At 41.4% G+C, this 17988-nt stretch overlaps 1 protein-coding gene across 3 annotated transcripts in view; it reads right to left on the bottom strand.

The window, feature by feature from the left end:
* The window catches only part of LOC124721105 (protein FAM214A), a 244797-nt gene that overhangs the window by 44902 nt on the left and 181907 nt on the right, over window positions 1-17988 (bottom strand). For all 3 annotated transcript variants that reach the window (XM_047245925.1, XM_047245923.1, XM_047245924.1), the window contains exons 8-9: window positions 17775-17896; window positions 10552-10752 (exon numbers count right to left, since the gene is read on the bottom strand). In XM_047245925.1, coding sequence (XP_047101881.1) covers window positions 10552-10752; window positions 17775-17896 — 323 coding nt within the window. The remainder of the gene's footprint in view (window positions 1-10551; window positions 10753-17774; window positions 17897-17988) is intronic.

The raw sequence follows: 17988 nt of genomic DNA, 5'->3' as shown, positions 1-17988 counted from the left end.
AATTGAAAAGCCTGTATTGCCAGGTGTACTGTGTGGCCTGATTCAGGGTGAAGAACTCTGCTGTAAATACTGAGCAGTGTCACGGAAGTCAATACTGAAAAATTGTCCGTATGTACCAATGACGAAGGCACAGATGACACCACAGTCAGTCAGAGCCATCAGTGTGCACAAAGGTACTATCACGAAGGTCATGCATGAAGCCAAGGTGGTGAGGGGTTCACATCCATTGGAAGAGTGGCAGGGTAGCATGAAGTTCCCGGAGCAAGAGCAGAAAGCGAACTCCAGGAGGTAACAGAAGAGGGACGCATCCCATACTTGAGATCAAAGGAGTCATCGAAGAAAGAGGCATAGGATGGATGGTGACGGATAGCAGACAAACGGCATACGTATCTGCTGAGGAGAAAGTCATGGCAGTAGGACAGCGGTAATTCGGAAGCTTCTCCAACTATCAACTGGGCTAGCGTAAAAGACGCCGGTGGCCAAACGGATGTCATGATGGTGGATAGTATTGAGACAGCATAAGAGGGACGGATGTGCAGATGCATAAACGAGCCGGCCGGGGTGACCGATCAGTTCTAGGTGCTACAGTTTGGAACCGCGCGACCGCTACGGTTGCAGGTTCGAATCCTGCCTGGGGCATGGATGTGTGTGATGTCCTTAGGGTGGTTAGGTTTAAGTAGTTCTAAGTTCTAGGGGACTGATGACCTCAGAATTTGAGTCCCATAGTACTCAGAGCCACAGCCACAGCCCATAAACAAAACAACCATAGTTTAGTTTTGAACAGACAAGGGACCAGTACAAATGGAAGAGAGTAGTTTGATCTGCTCCCCAGGAAGTACCACTGAGGACACACACTACTCTGAGGGACTGCACGCAGCAGGTTGCCACGTAAGACACATGAGAGGACCAAGAAAATTTCCTATTGAGCATGAGCCTTGCAAATTTTGTAGTTTCAATGAACGGAAGAGTAACAGGCCAAAGATGTAGAGACGGTGGAAGAAACCAATGGTGCCACCAGAAATTCAAATGAACGGTTTTGTCAGTAAAAAAGCCCAAGCCATTGTCGATGCTCCATAAGTAAAGACAACCGAGACATCACTAAAGATGCCGCTCAATGAGACAAGTCCATGGAGAACTTCAATAGATGGCAAAATCGTCATTAAAAATGGAGCTGGAGATTCCCAGCAAGACACAGACCATTATAGGGTCAATGACAATAGCAAAGAGAACAATGCTCAGGATGGAACCCTGAGGCACACCGTTTTCCTGGATAGATGTGTCCAACAAGGCAGAACCCACATGTACCTGGAAAATACTGTCTTTCAAAACTTCCTGAAGGAAACGGGGCATGCGGCCACAGAAGCCCCATGTGTAGAGAGAATGGGTGATACCAGTACTCCAACAGGTGTCATAGGCTTTCTCCAAATCGAAAAACACAGCCACAGTCTGGGATTTCTGCAGAAAACCATTCATGACAGGGGTGAACAAAGGGACGAGATGGTCAAAGCAGAACAGCGCACTCTGAATTCACTCTGTGCAGTGGTTAGCAAATTGCGAGGCTCAAGCCACCATACCAGCTGGGTACGAATCACACATTCCATCATTTAGCTGGTGAGAGAAATGGGGAGGTTTGGTGTTTCTCCTTACTGGGCTTAGGTACGGGTATGGGTATAACAGTGGCTTCACGTCAGCATCTGGGAAACATGTCCTCTGCCCTGATGCTATTGTACATGAAACAAAAAATAAAGGTGCTGCAACATCTGAATGTGAACATTGTCTGGCCCTGGGACAGAGTATCGGGATGAAGTGAGAGCATGATCTAGCTCCCTTATAGTAAACGCGGCATTGTAGCGCTCAAGATCCTGAGAGGGTAAGGGTATCACCCGAGCCTCCACCACTTGTTTCCAATGGAGAAAGGCAAGGTGATAGTGGGAGCAACTCAAAATCTCTGCAAAATGGCAGCCCAAGGTGTTTGAGATAACAATAGGTTCCACTATGACAACATCTGATACTGTCAGAAGGAAAATTGGTGAAAGAACATTGGTCCCAGAGAGCCATTGGAGGCTGGCCCACACAATGGAAGGAGGAGTGGAACTGTTGAAAGGACTTGTGAATGAAATCCAGCTAGCTTTATTGCTATCCCAAAGAAAACAACGATATTGGCACGCAACTATTTATAATGAATGCAGTTTGCCATCATAGGATGATGGTTAAAAATGCAGAGAGCACATCTCCGTGTTGGCCTTAGAGTGCTGCCATTTGGAGAGAGAGAGAGAGAGAGAGAGAGAGAGAGAGAGAGAGTGTGTGTGTGTGTGTGTGTGTGTGTGTGTGTGTGTGTGTGTGTGTGTGGTGGGATAGGTTTGCGTGGAGTCTGAAAGGACCATGGGTGCTCCCATGTTAAGGCTGATGAGGTTACGGTGACTGAGAAGGTCACCACTTCTCTGACAGGTTCAAGGCAAGCCCCAAAGTGAATGGTGCAGAAAGGGGGGAGGGAGTTACCCAATAAGCTGGAGGTATCTGCCCTGGTGACATCAAATGACGAAGGGATGTAAACGGTACAAAAGGAAAAGGTCAAGTGAGAAAGGAAAATGCAGACTGCAACAGCTTGGAGACAGATAGTCAGGGAGATGAGTTGAGTATGATCATCATCCCAGATGAGCATCACAACTCGCCCATGAGATGGAATGGCATCCTCGAGGAAGGGGGGGGGGGGGGGTTTGGAAGGAGGTTCAAAGCACACCGGGAAGAAATACCAAGGGCTCAAAGTGGACGTGAGGATGCAATTTTGTTTCCTGGTGTCAGAGCCCAAGGGGATGCTGCAATTCTAAGAGCAGTGATAAGTCCCCTTTGTTGAATCGAAAGCCATGAATGTTCCATTGTAGGAGAGTCATGACGAGGAAAAAAATGAAGGGGTGTCACCTCAGTGGCTGCCGAGTGCCAGCTTTCGAAGACTCAATGCTACAGGTCACAGAGGGTGGAGGATCCTGTTCTGTCTCGTTCTGTCGGTCAGCAGAGTTCGGGGCAGAAAAATTGCTGGTGGTGCGCGCCGGCGACATGGAGGTTGGCCAGGCAAGGGTATCTTGTGGTGACATCACTGAAGAGGATCTCAGAGTCAGTGAAGGAGAAGACCATATGTGGTTGTTTGACTTCTTGGAGCAAGATGTAGCAAGAACAGCACTGTAGGTGCCAGATGGTAGAATATAGGGTTTCCAAATAACCAATAACTTGCGAGCGACCAGGTGACACACTTTTTCCTTCACCCGTATCTCCCAGATAGCCCACTCATCGAGATACATGGGACAATCTCTGGAGGAGGCAGCATGGTCACCACAGTAGTTTATACAGTGGGAAGGAGGAGGTAGACAATTGACCTTATGAGCATCCCTACCACAGGTTACACATTTGGCCAAGTTTTGACAGAACGTTTGAGTGTGCTTGATACGATAACTTGACAGAAGAACTACTCTCTCAACAGTGAGTAAAGAGTGTGTGTGGGCACTAAGGATGCATCTACTTTTTTCATCGCCCAATGGACTGCAATGACACCCTGATCAGAGAGGTTCGTTTTGATTTCTGCCTCAGCTGGACCATCGAGTAGCCTAGTGTAAATAATGCCACGGGAAGAATTCATTGTTCGATGGGCCTTGACACAAACAGGATAGTGGTGGAGCAGCGTAGCTGCAAGCAGTTGTGCTTGAGAACTGGAAGTAGTAACTCATGAGTAGTTAGCCTCATGTATCTATATGAAATATACATGGTCTCAGAATTTCTGGAGTTCACAATCAGTTAATATTTATGTGCGTTCTTTTTGATCTTCTTCTTCCTCCACCGCACGGATCCTCTGATTTTGGTGCATCGGTCGTGGAACCCTTGTCCGCCGGAAGAATGACGATGGACCGGTCAGCCTTCAGATCACGGATAGCCTGGGCTTCAGCAGTGGTGATGTTGGGAGTAGGATTAAGGCCAGCTTCACACGTCCGTCCACATCAAACCCACCAACAAGCAACAGTAATTAACAATGCCCTGTAGGTATATACCAGATGTGGCTTGAATTGCAGGATTTCATGGGAGCCAGCAATTGCATCAACACCTTTCTGAATAATAACTGGATTTACAATAGCAAAGGATTGACTGTCTTCAGTACGAGAAACCATGAGGAACCATGCTGCAACTTTTGGGGAGGGGGGGGGGGCTGAATAGTTAGCCTCATTCCATTTACATTTGGTGGACACTGACGGTGAAAAAAAGATAATTGGCTCATTGCGAGAAAAATTCCCCTTGCCAGCATCTCGAATGGCATGCTCCTTCCAACTGGGGGCCTCCCCTCACAAAGGGATGCACCCACCTTAGGTTATTGTTCACACCTCAGGTCACAACTCCCAATCACCTGACAGAAGGACCAATCGACAATTTAGGAAGGTAGCAGCTCAGGCAAGAAGTACCAGGGGGTATGTGTGAACCAGGTCAACATGGGGCTGGGAAGTACGCATTGCCCAGTCACCCGTTATGCTTCAGAGATGTGGGATGTGGGCTGGCCTTCAGGAGCGCACAGGGAGAGAGGGAGAGAGAGAGAGAGAGAGAGAGAGAGAGAGAGAGAGAGAGAAGGCATGGAAGACGGTGGAGAGACTGGACTGTTCTGATATCGACAACTGAATATGCAGAACACATCTCCTACAACATTCCACACATGATCCCCAGGGGAAGGGAAAAAGAATAGCAAGAGGACAGACATGCAGCACAGAAGGGAAAAGATGCTGCAAAGGCTGGGGCCCCATGGAAGCCAAGCACAAACCTACTACAGAATGGCGAGTAATAAAAAAATGAAATAAAAGAAGAGCTACTCTCTTTTTTCCTTAGTAGCATCTGCAGTGAAACATCAAGAGTCTATGTGTAACCAAGTACATTAACAATGAAATAGTGAAGACAGACGACAATGTTACAAAGTATAGTGAGCATAAAAGTTTTGTTACACAAGACAAATCATGAAAATCACCTTGCAACCACTACTGGAAGCAGAAAACAATGCTTCTAATGTAACTAACACAAAAAAATCATTTCGAATAAACAGAGTCAGTTGAAAATTTAGTTAAAAATTTACTCATATAATGAAAGATAATTTGGAAATGAGGATGCAACTCTACAGTGATCACCAAAAATTATAGTTTAGAAAAGCTAGTGTCACATCTGACAAAACCGTCTCTTGAAATAAGTGGAAAAGTGCAGAAAAGTAATTAACTGTTCAAAGTGGTCCCACTAAATGCTTAAATGCAGATCAACAGCTCGTTACTGAGTCTGAATATTTGTACCAGAGCTGCGTGTTACAAAGTTCAATCAATGTGTGACTAATATTGCTTTTTAAAAAAAACGAAAAACTGGTATCAGTAATGATTTTAGTCTGTCAGAAGTGAAACTTTCACCTGCTAGAAATACAGAATGATGTGAGATACATTATAGGAAAATAACTGCTCATTTTAGTGATAAGTAAACCCCATCTGCTATGGCAGAATATATGTGTAGAACCAAAAATACCATATAAGGCTGTGCTTCAGCTTCCTGTTGAGAAAGAACCACCAATAGTTCAAACATCTGCAATGGTATCGGTCAGAAATTAAACTGTCAGAAACGGGGAAAAAATCTGAGAATAAGCACTAGTGGTGAGCAAGGAGTGCTACACAGAGAGAAAAGGGCATACCTCCATTTAGGAAAAGTGAACAAATGCACAACTGAAAATGTGAAGAAAATGTTTCCAGGTTATAGCAAATTTCAAGTACAGAAACTAGAAACCAACAGTGTAAATAGCAGCTTCTAGATTGGTGTCTACTTTCATCTAAAGAACAAGCAAACTGACATTGCTATATGACCCAAGAATGTTTTAATAAGGCATTTTTTATTCCGAAGATTAACCAGTGCCCATATAAAATTGAAAATCAGAGCCACTGATTATCCCACAGAAAAGATGTTGGTGCTGACAGTAATATGTCATTAGTTATAACAAGTGTTAATGTGCAGTGTTTATGAACCAAAGGTGGACTTCTCGTCATTCTTTATAGAAGAAGTTAAATCAAATGTTTTATGTATCTGTGAGCACTGGCTCAGTGAGGCAGAAGATTATTATTACAGATCTGTTGAATATTTGGATATGGTAAATGCATGGTATCTAATTACAACAACCTGTGGTGGTGCGTCAGTGTATGCAAAGTATTAACAAACATTGATCTCGTTGTTACTCTGTGTATCATTCACAATGTGGTAACTTTGGAGACACGTCTTTATGAGCTTAATAAACAGTTACGGGCTGTTAGTGGCCAACGAACACCCAACAAGGGATGATGCAGACACTTATCACCAACCTCAATAGTTGTGATTATAGTGTCAAGAGTAGTTGAACCAATGACTGCAGATCACAGGACATCAGTAATGGAACTCAATATGAAGAGTAAGAGTGAATTGCAATGAGTACATGGCATTCAAATTAAACATTCAGAAGGAGGATTATTAAATAAGACAGACTAAATAACCCTAAAGCAGCACTGTCTCTTGTAAACTTGCAGCAGAAAAGGGGGCCAATGACTCATTTAAATGTGTGTTCCAAACTTTAAGAATGAAATTTGATGACATATGTGGTTGGATAGAAATTTTTCTAACAGACGGGGAGCAGTATGTCATCCTAAATGGGGTGACTTCAACAGAAACAAGCGTAACTTCAGTTGTGCCCCAGGGAAGCGCAATAGATCCTCTGCTTTTTACGATTTACATAAATGATCTGGTTGATGGTATTGACAGCTGCCCGAGACTGTTTGCCAATGATGCTGTAGTCTACAGGAAAGTAGTATCACACTAAAGTTGTGAACGAATCAATGAGGATTCGCAGAAAATAAATGCGTGGTGTAATGACTGGCAGTTATCTCTCAATAATAGTAAGTGTAACCTACTGCGTATAACAAGGCAAAAATCCCCATTAATGTACGAGAACAAAATAAATGCCCAGTCTTTGGAAGCAGTAACGTCCGTCTTTCAAAATGATCTTAAATGGAATGATCAAATCACACAAGTAATGGGTAAGGCAAACTCTAGATTGCAATTTATTGGTAGAATCCTGAAGTGATGCAGTCCTTCAACAAAGGAAATAGCTTACAACACATTAGTTTGTCCAGTCTTAGAGTATTGTTCGTCTGTATGGGACCTGTACCAGTTGGGTCCGATTCAAGAGATTGAGAAGGTCCAAAGAAGAGCAGCAAGATTCGTGGATTTGTGACTGGTACATTTAGCCATCACGAGGGCGTTACAAATATCATAGAAGGTTTGAAGTGGGATACACTTTCAGATAGACGGCGCACTAAACAGAAGGGGCTGCTCACTAAATTCCGAAATCCAATCTTCACCGAGGATGTAGAGCATATATTATTACCACCAACTTTCAAATCACGCAATGATCACCATTCAAAGATAAGGGAAATAAGAGCTCGTACTGAGACGTTCAGACAGTCATTTCTCCCTCGCACGATCCGCGAGGGAAACAGGGGGGGGGGGGGGGAGATATGATTTTGGTGCAAATTGTGCCCTCCGCCACACACCGCTTGGTGGCTAGCGGAGTATATATGTAGATGTGGATGTAGACGCAGTCTAAATAAAAGACTACCCGTGTGAAGTGTCCTGTTTCAGACCAATTCCAATAATTTCAATTATAGCTAAAGTTATGGGCTCTGTGATGAAACACCAGATACTAAATTATTTTGGAGGCAATGACCTCTTCCACGAAACAGCACAGTTTTCACAAAGGAAAGTCAATGAAGACAGAGTGTGTGGCACTGACACTCTGTGATCTTCGCAACACATTTGAATGCATCTCGCACAAGATATTGCTTAATAAGCTAAAGTGTTATAGTACTGGAGGTGATGTTCTGGCAACTCTTTAGTCTTATCTTGAAAACTGAAGGCAGGTAGTATCAGCCCATATAGCAATCTCTCATGAACAGAAACAGGAGCATAGCATACACCAGGGATCCATCACAGGACCTCTCCTGTTTATTATTAATGTCAATGATATAGGTTGTAACAACCACGTTACAGTCTGCTGATGACACCATCCTTTTTGCCAAAGGAAAAACTGCTCCAGAAGCTCTACAAGCTCTCTTTGAAAACATCGAGGGGTAGTTTATCAAAAACAAAATGACAATGAATTAAGGAAAAAAAAAAAAAAGACACCACATATGTCATGCAGCCTCAGCAATGTTGGATGCCAGGATAATATGGAGGCTGTAAAACTGCTGGGATTCATGACTGACAGCAACCTACCAATCAATGAGCGCACAATGTATGTGTGCTCCAAGCTCTCCCATGTAATATACCTCCTAAGGAAGCTAAAGGGTTTATTAACTGACCAGTACCTTATAGCATTGTATTATGCACTATTTCATAGCACATTAATTATGACTTGCTGTTATGGGGACACACTTTAGGTTGCAAGGACATGTTAATACTAAAAGGAAGAGGAGGGGGCGGGGGGGGGGGGGGTGGCACACTTTCAGGATCAACACTTCACACAAAAGACTGGAGCACTGCAAGCTTATATTTACACAGTTAGGAATAACGACCATTTTCAGGCATTATTTGTGTTCATGCCTCATCAGTGTAAGACGAAACCAAGGGACTTTCAGCATGAGGCAAGAAATACATACTTATGACATCTGCAACAAGAGAAAAGTTGAAATATCAAGATGCCAATTGTTTGGAATGCAAGGTAGTTTTCCAACAGTTTCTCTAACAATATTCAAAATGCTGCCTGGAAAAGTGCAGTGTGTGCAACCAGAAACATTCAAAAGGAAAATTGCACGACTTTAAATAGCACCCTTTCTACTCCATTGAAGAATTTTTCAGCAGTGATTCAATTAAATAATATTGTTTCCCTATCACTGTGAACAATTTTCTTCATACGTTATACAAGAAACAGTAAAATCTCATACATATACACACTCCTGGAAATGGAAAAAAGAACACATTGACACCGGTGTGTCAGACCCACCATACTTGCTCCGGACACTGCGAGAGGGCTGTACAAGCAATGATCACACGCACGGCACAGCGGACACACCAGGAACCGCGGTGTTGGCCGTCGAATGGCGCTAGCTGCGCAGCATTTGTGCACCGCCGCCGTCAGTGTCAGCCAGTTTGCCGTGGCATACGGAGCTCCATCGCAGTCTTTAACACTGGTAGCATGCCGTGACAGCGTGGACGTGAACCGTATGTGCAGTTGACGGACTTTGAGCGAGGGCGTATAGTGGGCATGCGGGAGCCCGGGTGGACGTACCGCCGAATTGCTCAACACGTGGGGCGTGAGGTCTCCACAGTACATCGATGTTGTCGCCAGTGGTCGGCGGAAGGTGCACGTGCCCGTCGACCTGGGACCGGACCGCAGCGACGCACGGATGCACGCCAAGACCGTAGGATCCTACGCAGTGCCGTAGGGGACCGCACCGCCACTTCCAAGCAAATTAGGGACACTGTTGCTCCTGGGGTATCGGCGAGGACCATTCGCAACCGTCTCCATGAAGCTGGGCTACGGTCCCGCACACCGTTAGGCCGTCTTCCGCTCACGCCCCAACATCGTGCAGCCCGCCTCCAGTGGTGTCGCGACAGGCGTGAATGGAGGGACGAATGGAGACGTGTCGTCTTCAGCGATGAGAGTCGCTTCTGCCTTGGTGCCAATGATGGTCGTATGCGTGTTTGGCGCCGTGCAGGTGAGCGCCACAATCAGGACTGCATACGACCGAGGCACACAGGGCCAACACCCGGCATCATGGTGTGGTGAGCGATCTCCTACACTGGCCGTACACCACTGGTGATCGTCGAGGGGACACTGAATAGTGCACGGTACATCCAAACCGTCATCGAACCCATCGTTCTACCATTCCTAGACCGGCACGGGAACTTGCTGTTCCAACAGGACAATGCACGTCCACATGTATCCTGTGCCACCCAACGTGCTCTAGAAGGTGAAAGTCAACTACCCTGGCCAGCAAGATCTCCGGATCTGTCCCCCATTGAGCATGTTTGGGACTGGATGAAGCGTCGTCTCTCGCGGTCTGCACGTCCAGCACGAATGCTGGTCCAACTGAGGCGCCAGGTGGAAATGGCATGGCAAGCCGTTCCACAGGACTACATCCAGCATCTCTACGATCGTCTCCATGGGAGAATAGCAGCCTGCATTGCTGCGAAAGGTGGATATACACTGTACTAGTGCCGACATTGTGCATGCTCTGTTGCCTGTGTCTATGTGCCTGTGGTTCTGTCAGTGTGATCGTGTGATGTATCTGACCCCAGGAATGTGTCAATAAAGTTTCCCCTTCCTGGGACAATGAATTCACGGTGTTCTTATTTCAATTTCCAGGAGTGTATGTACATAATTTTGACACTGTCTGTCCAGTCATGACAGATCTAGTAATAAATTAATAATACAGAAATTAAAAATGACTAGTGATCAGTAATGCAGGTGAAGTAATTACATTATATTCATAAACAATAAGCCAAACAAATTGACAGAAGCAATCAGACCTGTATCCTTGATGTCCCTGCGTCTAAGTGTAGCGTGCCTTCCCCTGCGCCGCCCAGTTTCTGGTGCTGACACATCGCATCTGCTGCTGCTCCCACCGCTGCTGCTGCTGCTGCTGCTACTGCTGACAGTACTACTGCTGCTTGTGCTACTGCTACTACTGCTTCTACTGCCACTCACGCCATGATTGTCATCTTCATTTTCTGTAACAAGCCATTTGCTTGCTAGGAAGTCCACATATATTTAAACAGTATAATAAGTAAACACAAACAGACAACTTTATTTTGACTTTTGTAATTACAGTAACAACAATAAAATTTAGAACAACATGCCTCCTTGTTAAATTAAAATCACAAATTATGTATTCGAAGGTGAGCTATAAAATCCAAAGTACACACACATTTTACTGTGTTCAGGCCTAAAACAACAAAGAATCTGTCAGATCTGTACCATGTTTTAATGGCAATAAGATGGTACACAGGTGCTGAAACATGACCTTTGCTTGTGGGGGTGGGAGGGAGGGAGAAAGAATCTTGGATCTTTCACAAATATGGGAAAATAATAATTATAAAAGTTTCAAGATCCAACATTATTATTACAAAAGAATTTTTTTTGTACTAGCAATTCACTGTGAGATTAAAGTGGCACACAAGGAAGACAACATCCACTATTACTATCATCCAACATTACTGTTATCGAAGTAGTGTCTTGACCTGCTTTCAAACAGTTCCACTCAAACGCCCCATCATTTGTTTCCTGAAGGTTCATTCCCCCACATATACTACTAGTCTTTTTCACATTTGGTTTCTTATCTCTCTTAGCATTTATAGAAACCTATGCCAAATTTACATTACTTTACCGAATGTTTTCTAATTCATTTTCCAAAATGTGCATGCTTCTAACATTAGGAGCATGTATCAGAGTTTACTCTAGAATTTACAGTAGTCATAAGTGTCATAAACATGCAACAAAATTTATTTAGGTCTAAAAACACTTTCTTGACAAACAGATGACAATGAATGAATCACCCTTATGAGACATCCATATAGGGTGACAGCACTTACGTCTGAATCTCTCCCTTCAGTTACACTCTGGAGTACATGCACCATATTGATAACCATTAGTGACTTTTAGTTTTAAATATTCACTTATGCTTATGTACAAGAGTTGAATGATAAGTAATGGCTCCACGTACAGCACTCCTGAATATGCCGTTCTCCTGGAGGTGCCATACTTGCCCAGTTTCTCCTTCATAAATGTTTTGAAGGGACAGCATCATCTAAACAAGCTGAGCATTTCATTTCATCAATGGTGAGGTGCACTCCTCGTTTATATAATAGTGGAAACCTATTGTTCACTTTGTTGGAAACTTCAGCGACTACTAAGGACTTCTCTGCTTCCTCTCTTTGCTGTTGAGTAGTTTTGTCATCAATCATAATGATTTTAATAAATTCCTTGAAATGTTCTCTTGCCATAATATTCTTGTAAATAGGTGACCCATTAGGTTTGACCAGAGATTTTAAACATTCAAAGAATTGTCCTTATTTGTACCCAGAAGTACTAGTATTCCTACAAAGGCATACAACAGAGTGGTGTTGTGAGTTTCAGCCTGTCACAAAGTCAAATTTTGCGGCCTGGGATTTTCATCCATTCCAAAGAAGTCTTTAGGGAAACCACTAGAAATACAATGTTGAAGACCTGGTTGGAGAAACCCATGTGGAGATTTCAATGAAACGTTTTTACTCACTGTCTAAAGGGTGCCCAGTTATGTGACAAATATACCTGAAAGAATATCATAAGTTTGGTTTCATTCACTAAATTAGTCCTATTCAGTACCTTGTACTGTGCACAGAGGTATTAATTGTCACCCCAATCATCGTATCATTGTAAGTAGCACTAAACTTACCAGATTTTTCCAATTAGTGATTTTTTCAGTTTTCAGTGAAAATTTTCAGTGTATTCTCTCAGTGAGATACCTAAATAGGATCAAATTACAGTTTAGTGAAGGAGGACAGAAGAAGGTGAAGAGTAGAGTATAACATCCTTTCAAAAAAGAAGTCTCTCAGGTAGAGCACAAGCTCAGATTGTCAGTGGATGGGGAAAGAAAACAACTATCATTTCTAAAGGAACCGTACCAGCATCTGCACCACATGGTTTACAGAAATCACAGAATCTTTATACAAATGGCCAAATGGGCACTTCAACTGCCATCTTCTCAAAAGAGAATCCGGTGATTTAACTGCTGAATACTTTGCTCTGTAGCTTAGCAATGAACCATGCCTCTTTAACAACAACTTTTTATTTTACTGGAAAAGAAGGCTGACTATTATCTATGCTCATACCAATATAGTGTGCCATGTCATTGTTCTGGAGAAGAAAAATTGCAATTGCTTTATTTTAAATTAAGTACTGTTGAGTGCCCAAAAGCTCCAAGTTATTAATGGCATTATCAGACAACGTCTTTACAATTCATAAATCTTGGACCCAAGAAGGTAATGCATTTTCCCTTTGACTGCAAATGTTCTTACAAACACTCTATCCTTTAGCTGTACTCAGTGAACAGTTATCTATGGTTAAGAAGTACAGCAAAAATCATCGGATCTGACAAGCACGTGAACACTTCTAAACTTTCAGCTCTCTAACAGTGTACAAATTATCAGTGAAACTTGAATGGAAACTTCAGTAGGAAACTTATGACTTTGCTTTTATTTGAAGTTTATAGTTGCATCAATTGTAAAATCACTAAGTACTCAACTGTCACTTTATAATTGTTCATAATTGGCCAGTCTCTTTACCATCTGACCTACAGTCTGGTTTCCACATTTCTCACCGACTCACTGACTAATTTGAGTTAAGTCACTACTACACCATAGTTTGTCCAATGAATATCTTTCTATGTTCCATGTGTATAAGCTGAATCCCTTTGTTGAAGACTTGCAATCTACCCTTTGTTTAAATACATCCATTTAGGACTGTTCTATTTTTGAAATAGAGCAATATGGAATAGTTCCACTTGCTCTGTTATAACTCCGATTACAAATACCTTTTATCTTTTTTCACTTATCTAATACATGTGCCTCATGTAAATGAAATATGAAGTATCTTTTACAAACTATGTTTATAATCATTATCGTCGAGAGTGCAACTTAGAACTGATGAGAATATTGATTTAAAAACTCTATACAAACATTTATCTTGTGGGAATATTCGAAAGTTAAGACAATCTAGAACTGCAAGCCCTTGAAAAATGTCAGCCCACTAACAACTGTTCATTTCAGAACTGACATAACTTATTTTACAGCCTTGTTTCTCTACAAAAAATGTTTTGTCTTTAAAAATTTTGTAGTGCAGGAAATGTATCTACTCTAAATATATATCAACACAAGAAGAATAGCTTGGAATCATTTTAAAAAATAAAAGTTTCTGAATATGGTCATTTTTCTGTATCTAAAAAAAATTTTCAACAGTAGCAAAACTTTTCTCCCCAAAGTTCATACCAAAAGTCTGCTCCAGAACATGGAACCAAGTACCAATGCCATTCAAAGAATATGGAGCCAACAGTTAAAATTAACTCCATTAGCAAATGAATCTACATACTGCCTACTTTTCCCATCTTTCATTTTGCTATTGAATATGGATCTGCTCTCTATCTGAACATTTTATAAAAACTCCACTGAGATGGCTTCATAACAGCCAAATGTACTTAAATCATCAGAATAGATTAGCAGTAATTATTACAAGTTGTCTCTCTTGTCATTTAGAGTAGACTCAGTGGAGTCTTTGAGGATGCTGATCTCAATCAACTTCAGAAACTGTAAGGGGCACTCAGATGAAAATGAGACAGATAGGAAAAACTTAAGTAATCTGTTTATTATTTCAGAAGTAATCACCATGACATAACCCTTAACTCACAAGGTAGGGTCTCTCAAACTGCGCAAAAATTTTCGAACTTGCTCTCCAAGGCCAGTTGTTGTGGAATACTTCTATACTCCCCCTACCCTCCTTAAATTGCTGAGCCTATGATGATTTGTCGTCGGTTGCATTATCATCTTCTGTGTTTATTGCTGACATGTTATTGATGGTGTTTGAGTCTCTTAGACCACACTTCGTGAACTACATATCTGTTTTCTTCAGTAAAGTACCGTATAGCTCAAAATGCATTGGCATGAAACTGTCATTTTTAACTTTCCTGAGTTTTATGAAATTGTTAGTTGGTCTATGGAGGAAGGTGTCAGTGATATGAATCAATGAATATATGAAAAAGACTATTTTACATTAGCCAATGATCACAGTACTGCTATCAAACAAGAGAATCATTCAGAGGAAGAACTTCAGGAAAGTTGTGATGGGGATCTGTCTGTTTTTTCAATGATATACTTAAAGTGTCTGTTAAACTCAAGTGTTCTGAGTGGTGATAACAAAAATGTAGTTCCCAGCAACGAATGTCAATTTGATAGCCTTTCTTTTTGCACCTATCAGGTGTGCAGAGATTGTATGATTTTTCAGACTGTACTATAATGGTCTATTTATGTGTACTATTTAAACGAAGCACACAAACTTATGTGCTTTTGTGTGATAAATGGTAAAAGGCTGCAGGCTTTGTTTGCTGCAATAAAATAAACTAGAAGCATTTAACCAACACTTAAATAATTGTAAAAATAAATGTTATATAGCATAAATTAAAAATTTCAAATGATTTTTGCCTTAAACCTTGGTTTAAACATCGAGGTCCCACAGACTCCACCACGTGGTATACATTACAGAAAAGTCACCTCGCGAGTTAAGGGGTAATACATATATCACATGTGAGACAAGACAATCCATGCTTTCTTGGAAAAATATTAGTGGTTGCCTGCAGAACCATGATTGTACCCAGGCATTCATCTCTTCATGCAAAGCAAATCTACAGCCATGAATGTCTTTCTTCAGGGCTCCAAAAATGTGGAAAGCATATGAGGAGATATTGGGGCTGTATGGAGAGTGTGTAAGGGGCAAGGGCTTCCCAGTAAAACTTCTGCAGCATTCTCTTGGCAACAAGTGGGCTAGCATACATGTGGTTAATTTGTTTTTACTACACAGCAGATGTTTCCCTTGGAAGCCCTTACATATCCTCCATACAGTCATAATCTCTCCCCATGCGATTTCCCTATTTTTGGACACCCCAAACAAAGACATTTGTGGTTGCCAATTTGCTTTGGATCAAGAGGTGCACGCCTGGGTACAATCATGGTTCAGTAGGCAACCGCAAACGTTTTTCCATGGAGGCACTGACCATCTTGTCTCACAGTGGGATAAATGTGTTAACAGTTATGATGGGTAATTTTGAAATAGTAAGCAGTTTACTTACTTTTTGCTGCCAGTTTTATTTTCATTTTACTGCACCTTACAAAAGCTGATTGTCATGCATAAGTTTTGTGAAAATGAACATTCACTAATGGCACTTTAGAACTTACAGTGTTGCCTTGGTAATTTAAACACATTCCAAGCACCTATTTATTTATGAAGGAGAGAGAAGACGTCTTAGAAGGCAGTTTAAGGTTGGCAACCCAACATTCTGAGAGTTTAAGGTATTATTTGAAATACTGAGATCACGGGTTTAAACAAGTTTAACAACATATTAAAAAAAAAAAAGGGTAGTACCTAATGATGAAATGTTACAACTACAAAGAGTAAATCAAAGTATTTAAACAGTGGAAACCGAAGATGAAAAACATCCAACCCCTCTTACTTTAGAACTAGTTGTTCCACTCTCAGGGGAAAAAGGCAGGACAGAACATAGACAAGATGAACATGCATTCATTTAATGCAAGGAAAGAATATGAACTAATTTTGAAATCAAATAAAATTAACAAAATCTCAAAAGGAAGTCTTCAGAAATTTCCTGTTATGCGTTCCATATACAAGAGATTCTGTATTTTTTCTCTCTCTTAGTTCTACTTCCTTGTTGTAGTTCTGAAGGTGAAGAAGTATGTATAATTTCCCTTTCACATATAGTGTTATTCTTTTTCTTTTGAACAGAATACTTTAAACTTTAACCACCTTTTTTCAGCCATTGAACCCACAACTACTGGATTAACTGTTACCAATATCATAGGAGCAGCATGTAACAAAACATTCTCCTGTACAGGAAGGATTTGTTTTGAGCGACGCATTTGAAATGGTCATGAGAATATAAAAGTACTTGCAAAACTTCCAGGCCAGTCCAGCATGTGGTCCTCTCCTTTAATATTTATATCAGTACCACATTTCTGAGCAAGCAGTGGAACTTAAACTGCAAGCATGCGGTCACTATTGACAAGTTTTGGACACAGTTTCTCGAAAATGCAGATGTTTTTAAACTTTTAGGACAAGTAAACCCAAACACAGAGTGGGTTCTAACATTTGTATTGTCTTGATGTATACCAGCTTTCCATGTTAAACTTCCCATTCTTCCTACCTTTAATTTTCTATTTACACACTACACCATTCTCTTTCAACCATTTCACTTTTATCTTAATTTATTTTTTCTCCAATTCTGGTCTAGTCCTCTCAAAAAAATCTTACTTTTTCTATTTTCATTCACTTTACATTTTGATTCATTCTCCGATTTCTTCCGATTTTGACTGCCAACTTTGGCTTATTAATAACTAACAGTAAGTTATTAGTGTTCAGGATTTTCAACGTGTTATTCTATTTTGACTTCACTGCCATTTCTTTGATGTTGCCTTTCTTGAAATAAAGAGTGCAATTTTTTATTCCCTGTGGATTGGTGCATATTCGCCTTTACTACCATCTTATGTCTTGACGAAATTCTGAAAAACAACAGATCAAACTGTTTCCTTTTCCAATTTGTGTACTTGTTTCATCCTGCAACAGTAAGTACTGTTAACGTTACTCTTAAGCAAAAAATCCTCTTGGCAAACACAATATTAACACTTTGAATGTAATCTCTCAAGCAATTTTGAACACTTTCCACTACGTAGCTGTAGGACTGGCTTAGATTTGTGCAGCAGCATGTAAATAAACAGCACTATATATTCGAAACCTTTGCACAACTGACTCGGCAACAGTTCTTTCTACACACATGCAAGAATAGAGTGTCACAAAACGAAATTAAGGAAAGCATACTGGCTAAAATTAAAAATTTGTGTTAAATGAGCTTAGGTAAAATGTTGTTACAGTTGTGTGTGTCATGAAGACATTACCTGCTCTCTTTACACTGTGGATTTTGAGTTGCAGCACTAACCTCTGCAAACAGAAGGCGTAGTTCCATAAATAAGCACATCCTCCGAGACATCACGGCAGGTTGGTGGAGGACTCTGATATTTACACGGATGACGGTGGATGCCACTGACACTGGTGCTAGTGCTGTTAAATTAAAAGTGCTATCAGAACACCAGCAACCAGATGATGTCATGAACTGAAACCTATTCTTCACCTCTAGATACGTTATAATAGCA

The sequence above is a fragment of the Schistocerca piceifrons genome, chromosome X (genome assembly GCF_021461385.2).
Source record: "Schistocerca piceifrons isolate TAMUIC-IGC-003096 chromosome X, iqSchPice1.1, whole genome shotgun sequence".
Lineage (NCBI taxonomy): Eukaryota > Metazoa > Arthropoda > Insecta > Orthoptera > Acrididae > Schistocerca > Schistocerca piceifrons.
This window is presented reverse-complemented; position numbering and strand designations above follow the sequence as displayed.